A 7,886-nucleotide genomic window follows, 5' to 3' on the forward strand; every position below is an offset into this window, starting at 1 on the left:
GCAAAATATTTAGTGGCAGGGCCGGTATGTAACTAGTCCCACTGTTTTTTTGAGTAGGTCTTCTAGACCTCCGTTCTCATGGTGGAAGATGAAAGATGATTGACTGACAAAAACAAGGGGAAGCATATTAGTAGTAAAAAAATCCCATTGTCCTACAAAGAAAATGCAATATTGTTCTTATATAAGTTATATATCACATATTCTTTATTGTCTAATTTTGCTAGAGCAAGTAATGTAAACCATAAAACACATGTGGATAAAATATTCAGTAACTTTGTTAGCAATTATTTTATTTTCATTTTAGGACATAGCCGAACTATTATTGGAATTGAAGAGAGAAAGAACAGAACCCTCTGTTTACTAATATTTGACCCAGGCTGTCCTTCTTGGGAAATGCAAAAACTATTAAAACAAGAGGTTGAGGGTTCCAGCCTCAAACAGCTCTGGAGATTTGTGGGAAATTTAAAGCATAAGCAGTACCAGATAGTAGCTGTAGAGGGTGTACTTTCTTCAGAAGAGAAAGTTGTAAGTATCTTAAAAAATTTTTTCTTATCATAAAGAGAAGAAGAGATTGAACTTATTGGCAGTTTAAAATTTCTGGAAAAAAAAGTAGAGATCTCCGCATGTAATTGCATTTATTAACTGAGTAATCAGAAAGCTTTTGCTTGTATTGTCATTCAGTTACTGGAAAAGAAATACTTTACTATTTTTAGATTTTCATGGCACTCATTCAAGACCTCAAAGTTCCTTACACATTTTAAATTTAATCTCATAACAAGTAATTGGTGACTACAAACATTTTATGTGTAAGGAAGTATAACTTGATAGTGAGAAAGAGCAAAATGATCATTGATGTTTCCCAGAATGTTATTATCCCTGATGTCCTGACTCAGTCACATGGAAGCTGTCAAAAATATCTGAATATCCAAGACCTCTGTACATTTAACCCCCAAGGTGTTGCTTCATCCTTTAGATGATAGATCATTAAGCTGATAGTTTTAATATTAGGTGAACCTAAATGGAGACTTCTTCCTTTTTGGATGAACACGTCATTTTACATATCATTTCTTGTGAGGAAAAAACATAAACCTTTGTTCTTAAGGAAAAACTCCCCTTTTAGGGACATAATGTAACGTGTGTGTGTGTGTGTACACATATATATGATATAAAACATAAGATAGCTTCATATTGGCTATCTGTCATACCTGTCTGGAAAGGTGTTTTAGGAAGTAGGAGCTTAATGCAGTGTTTCTTAAATATTTTAAAGCATGTTTAAATTTACATTCATTATTTACCTGCCCTCATGTTTTTCTCCATTACCTAGACAAAGTCTGACACTTAAGATTTTGTAGGAAAGAATCTGATACTGACAATTACGAGTACAATTAAATAGGCATATTTAATAATAGTGATAGCTAGGCATTTTGGCACTTATTCACAATGTGGGTTATAAAGATAGCAGAAATTAATATATGAAAATTTTTAGAACGTCTTCAACTTAGTATTTCTTAACAAGTTAAAGAATTTTTCTCAAGTATAAACATTCAGTGCCCAACCCTACCACTGATTTTAGCTGGATGAAACCAAAGATTAATCTAATAATGGAATTTGTAAGTTATACAGTTATTAATGTGTAAATAACAACTGAAATCCTATTTGGGGTTGAAGATTACCTTAGGGTCATGGTGGAATTCTAGAGTTATTTCCTCATCTGAAACCACTGTTTTGGAAGCATAGCACCAAAAATGGGTGCTTTAGGGGCAGCTAGGTGACAGTGATAGAGCACTGGCCCTGAAGTCAGGAGGACCTGAGTTCAAACTCAGCCTCAGACCAAACGCTTGACACTTACTAGTTGTGTAACCCTGGGCAGGTCACTTAACCTCAATTGCCTGAAAAAAAACAAAACAAAAATGGTTGTTTCTATTTTTGCTTCTGACAATATTTTTTGAACTAGAAATAATAATACTGGACTTGAACTATGAGATCTGTATCTGAAGGAATATTAAGGGGAGAAGGAAGTTTTTTGGTAGTGAGGGATAAGAATATATGCTAAACTTTGGCTTCCATAGCTGAGTCAGTTATTTGTGGTGTATCTTTATTTCTTACATATATAGTCACCATGCTTCTTACCATAAATAAAACATCAGTCATAAAAGGCCTTTTTATATGTCAGAGCTTTGCTTATGTAATCTTGCAGTTGCCCATTTAATTTTCTTTGTCAGTATGTGACTATTAAATATTCATTTTCCCTGAATTATCTGAGACACTATCAGTAATAACATAGGTGAATTTTTCGTTTCTCATAAACATTTATCTTCAGTGTACATATTGCACAGGGATATGGACTGGATTTCATTAATATAGGGAATTCCACTGTTAGGAAATTGCTTCTGTCCCTGCAGGTCAGCACTTTCTTTGCATCTTACAGTCTTAGAAAGTTATGTAGGGCACTGAGCCATGTCTTACTCAGGGTCATATATTCAGTCCATGTCAGAGGTGAGACTTGAACCCAGATCCTCTTGGCCTTAAAGTTGGCTCTCTATCCAGTATACCATGCTTGCTGCCTCTCATATGTTACATACCCTCATTGTTGTCTGAAAATTTAATATTAATAGCTTCTTCAGATAAAGTTGGCAATATTTTGTTGGTTTTTAAAATCAAATATTTTGGAAATGTATTTTTCACAACCATTGGTCTTGTACCATATACATAGATGATACTTAAATATTCATTAATTAATCTACAGATTTCCCAAATTCTCAAACCAGAATAATTATATTTTCCCCCTAAATGTTTCTAAACCTATAAAATATATCAAGCTTTACAGATCCTTTTTGAAGTACTCAATATTATTTTCTCCAGAGACTACTTTAGTGTAAGGGAAGAGCAGTAAAGTGCAGCTATTTCAGAATAATTTTAGGCCTTCACTTGTTATCTCCAAATATGTAAAATTGGAATAATTATCTAATCCTTAACTCTTTTCTGCTGTAAGTGAACTTGAAATCAGTTATATCACCAGTGCCTTTCAACTCCGACTATGTGCCACATCTGGAATATACTTCTTTATCATCTCAACTGATAAGAGTCCTCTTTTCTTTCAGAGTCCTAATCAAGTACCTCTCCTGCTTTTTAAGACTTTATTTGTTCCCACCTTCTACAACTGAAATCTTATTTGGTGGGTGGGCCCCACCCCCAAGTTAAAAGAGATCTTTCTCCTCCTCAGATTTTTCATCAAACATTGTCTAGCTTTGGACTGATTTTTACAACATCATTTTCTTTGGACTGATCATGCTTAGCCTTGTATACGTGGGTTTTTTTTCCTACCATTTTATTGTAACCTCCTCAGTAACAGTTATCCCCAACCCTGTACATTGCCTTAAATGTATGTGTGTATAGTGTGTTTGTGTGTATGTATGTGTGTTGTGTATAGGTATGTGTGAGAGAGAAACAAGGAAATAGATCATATTAAAGGGGTGTGTGTGTGTGTGTGTGTGTGTGTGTAGTTATAGTGCTTGGCTAACCTATAGAGTGCCTGAAGTGGAAGTAATGTATAATGAACCTAGATAGGTAAATTGGAGCCTGTTGTAAATTTCAAACAATTGGCAAATTGTTAATATGATATAGTACTTCTTTTTGTGCCATCAGGTACCATCAGACCCAGTCTTCAACTTAATTTGATTTATTTGCCAAAGTGAATATCAAAAAGTCTGATAATCAGTTTGTGACTAAAGTTATTTTCAAAAGCGAGAAAAAAACCCACTTTAAAAATCTTTAGTGGCAAAGACCTGAAAGTCTGCAAGATAGAAATATTCTCAAAATCTCGGTGTTTGTGTGCTTATGAGTGTGTCTCAATTTCACTTTCCTTTTTTTTGTGTATTCATATCCTGGGCTTGTTCTGTATCTTTCTTCAAAACTATGTTGACTCCTTCTCTGTCCTAAAATTAGCTACAATGTAGAATACAACTCAATAGTTTTTATTCTTTATTGTTTATTAAGCAGAGTTCAGGATTATTCTTTTCGTGTTATTTTTCACTTACCATTTATTGTCTCTCACTCCCCCATTTAAAAGAAAAAAAAAACTCATGACAAATATGTATAGTCATAAATCACTATAGATTAGAGAAATGCAAATTATAATAATTATGAGATTCTACCTCCCACACATCAATTGGCAAAATTAACAAAGGAAAATGATAAGTGTTGAAAAAGCTGTGGGAAGCAGGCAGAATGATGTACTTATTATGGTGGACCTATGAATGGATTCATTATTATAGAAAATGATTTAAGATTATAGTCAATCCTCAACTTTTACAGTGGTAACAGTCCTAGAAAATGACCTGAAAGTCAAAAATGTAGATGTTGGTATGTTAAACCTATGGGAAATAGAGAATTAGGTTCCTGCAACCACCAAAAAGTATAGTCTTTCACTAGAGATTGCTGAAAATACATTTTTCTGCATGCAGTTCTTTTTAACAAAACATTAATTCTGATAATATATAATTTTCCAAACACAGTAACCATGAAGTAACACATAAAATGCAATATAAAAAATAAAATTGGTAACATGCAAAACATTTTTTCTCACTAGTAATTCTCTAGAATTCTGTGACCCTTTTTGCTAACATCTCAGTTTTTTAAAAAAACCTTATTTCAGACATTATTCACTTTTCATAACACAGGAAACCTACAATACTATGGTATACTGTATAGCAAATAAAATTCTTAAAACTACAACATTTTTTAACCTGACTCTTACCTCCCACTGTCATATGGCAGTGGAAAGGCATTGTATTGTTTACTTTCCTCCATTTTGCAGACATAATATAATGAATTGTCAGTTTGTTAACACCAAACCCATAGCTGACAGTGGCTGTAGACATGCCAGCACAGAGTTTATCTAACACTTTTATTTTCTCACTAAGTCACACCACTGACTTTGTACACTTGGATTTAGAGCCCAGAGGACCTGGGGCATAATTGCATCACAGAACTTGAGTTTTAAAGACAAACAATGAAAATATGCAACAAATGCACAGGGAGCTCTTTACAAGGTAAGGTAAACAAGATCAGTAAAGGGTGCCTAGTTAGGATACCAGCTGCTACAAAAACTTATATGCATCACACCTCTTTTCTCTCTCTCTATTGCACATAACCAGAAATATGCACAGTTCACAGTGCAGAAGTTAAAATGAGATTACTAATAAAATCACGGGAGTGCTTGAAGTCACAAAGTTAAACATGTGAATGTTGAGGATTGATTATATATGCAAAAAATGACTAAACATTGCATGCCCTTTGATCCAGTTATACCATTGCTAGGCCTCTACCCCCATAAGAGCAAAGAAATGGGAAAAGGTTTTTATTTATAATAGCTCTTTTTGTGGTGGCAAAAAATCTGGAAACTAAAGGGATGCCCCTAAATTGATGAATGGCTGAATAAGTTGTGGTATATGAATGTGATGGAGTACTTGTATGTGTAAGAAATAAGTAAAGAGATAAATTTTAAAACATGCATAAAGATTTAGATGAATGATATGACATGAAGTAAGCAGAACTAGAAGAACAGACAATTTTGAAGATTTTAATAAATGATGAAGAATGAAATGGAAGTTTTCCCAGGTCTCTCTGAACCTTTCCTTTTTATAATTTCTCAGTGATATTCATTTTAAAGTAGATAAGCAGAACATCTTGTTTCTCTTTTTAAAAAAAATGATTTCTTCCACAAGATATGACAATTTTGCCTTTTTTCGCTCCATTTTATTCAACTCCTCCCCCGAGTCCAATCTTTCCCACATTTTGTAATCCAGTCATCTCCAAAATAGGGATGAGTGCATCACCCTAGGTGTGTGATCAACCAGAGAAGACACCCTTGGTGCAAGAACCAGTTTTAGGACTTATAACACAGCCAACTCTCATTCTCCGCTACTCTCCCACCCACTTCTGCAAACTCCATGTCTCCTTTCTAAGCCTGGTGTGGGCCCTCCAGGGCATTTCTAACCTAAACTGATGAATACCCACAGCAGCTGCATCAGGTGCCATTGGGAAAATTCTGTCCCAGTTTCTTAGTCTCGTAACACCTTTGCTGTTTCAGGTACCCTTTGAAGAAACTGTTGCACTTGCAGGGTAGTGACCAGTGAGAAAGAGCCCTCTCTTCCCTCTTTCATTTTGGGTAGACAGAGTGAAACACATAGGATAAGAAGGTGGGAATGGATTGTGATCTGGATTACCAATACTCAGATGTCATTAAATAATCTCCACTCCACCCCCAACCCCATTCAATCTGCCTTTTAAATTTCCCTACATACTATCTACTGCACCACCATCCTTTGAGTCACCTAGGTTCTCCTAACCCCATTATCTTCTTTACCTGGACTATTGCAATGGCTTCCTTTTTTGTTCTTGAAGCCTCATGTCTTTCCAACTCCATTCCATCCTCTGCAGAGCTGCCAAGTTGATTTTCCTAAAGTACAAGTCTACCTAAGTCATTCCCCTACTCTGAAAATTCCAGTGTTTCCCTATTGACTCTAGGATCAAATATTATTTCCTTTTTATCTCATCACTTTAATTTCTACTTTTGCAACAAGTTTTATCATGTCCATAATTATCAGTAGGGGAGAACATGTACAAAGTTTCCAAGTAAATATACCCATTGGAGTCTGCTCATATTTGCTACTGGTAAGAGTGTAAGATCAGAAATGTCTGGAGGCTCTTGTTCTGATCTGTTACTTTGCTCGGGTGAGAGGTAACTATGGGAGAGTTTGCTGCTACTTTCTAGAATTTAAGATTTGCTGTTTCCTTTAGGAGTGTAGCTTTATGAACTACAAAGCCCCAAATTCTATTTTAAATTGTAATATTGTAAATTGTACATGTTCTAATAATTTTTCTTACCTTTTAACTAATGTATTTAATTCTCTCTCAAGGCTCGGATGAAAGCTTCTCAAATCTTTACAGCTGAGAGGATTCCTTGAAGAACCACAATTCCTAGATGACCTGTGCCATTTCCTGAATTCAGAAACAACTCATACATGCAGCTTACTAATCTGTATGTGTTTACTAAGCACTCAGCTGTTGAGAGTACTTTTACAGATTTTCTAAAATGTAATTTAGATGTTGTTGCTAGTTCCTTCATTATTTAATAATTGACTTAATAAACCTGTTGCATTGAAAGAGGTTTTGTTTTCCTGCTTCATATTCATAAAAATTCCCATGTTATTGTTATAGGAAAAAGAATGCCTTAACTGTACCCACAAATTAGAAATTAGTTATTTTTAAATATAACAAGTGTCTGAAGATGTCTTTGAACTCCAGGCACAGCGCTTTATCCACTGTTTTCTTGTGTTTTAGTCATTTCAGTTGTGTCCAACTCTTCATGACACAATTTGGGGTTTTCTTGGCAAAGATACTGGAATGGTTTGTCGTTTTCTTCTCCAGCTCATTTTACAAATGAGGAAACTGAGGCAAACAGGATTAAGTAACTTGCCCAGGAAGTACCTGAGGCCAGATTTGAACTCAGGAAGATGAGTCTTCCTAACTTCAGGCCTGGAACTCTGTCCACTGCACCACTTAGCTATTATAAAGCAGCAGTCATCAAGACCATTTGGTGCAACTAAAATAAATAGAAAAGTATATCAACATCACACTAGAAAAGGAAAAATCAGATGACAATCCAGTGTTCAGTAAACCCAAATCATAAATTACCTACAAAGGAACTACTTGGAAAATAGGAAAGCAGTCTGGCAGAAATTAGACTTAGACTAACATTTTCCACTTAAAAATGAATACATGACCTGAATATTAATGATGATACTTTGGAAAAAAAATGAGAAGAGAAGCAGATCACATGCCTTTCTTGTTTATGGATAAGGAATGAATTCTTAAATAAAGGA

General features: G+C 34.8%; 1 protein-coding gene across 3 annotated transcripts in view; it reads left to right on the plus strand.

Annotated features, from left to right (window-relative positions):
- ZUP1 (zinc finger containing ubiquitin peptidase 1) overlaps positions 1-7,167 on the plus strand; it is a 32,004-nt gene extending 24,837 nt beyond the window's left edge. For all 3 annotated transcript variants that reach the window (XM_020971603.2, XM_020971602.2, XM_020971604.2), the window contains exons 9-10: positions 305-525; positions 6,921-7,167. In XM_020971603.2, coding sequence (XP_020827262.1) covers positions 305-525; positions 6,921-6,968 — 269 coding nt within the window. In that variant the 3' untranslated portion in view covers positions 6,969-7,167. The remainder of the gene's footprint in view (positions 1-304; positions 526-6,920) is intronic.
- Positions 7,168-7,886: the final 719 nt, after the last annotated feature.

Source organism: Phascolarctos cinereus, unplaced genomic scaffold (assembly GCF_003287225.1).
Source record: "Phascolarctos cinereus isolate Bilbo 61053 unplaced genomic scaffold, phaCin_HiC Scaffold_5;HRSCAF=322, whole genome shotgun sequence".
Lineage (NCBI taxonomy): Eukaryota > Metazoa > Chordata > Mammalia > Diprotodontia > Phascolarctidae > Phascolarctos > Phascolarctos cinereus.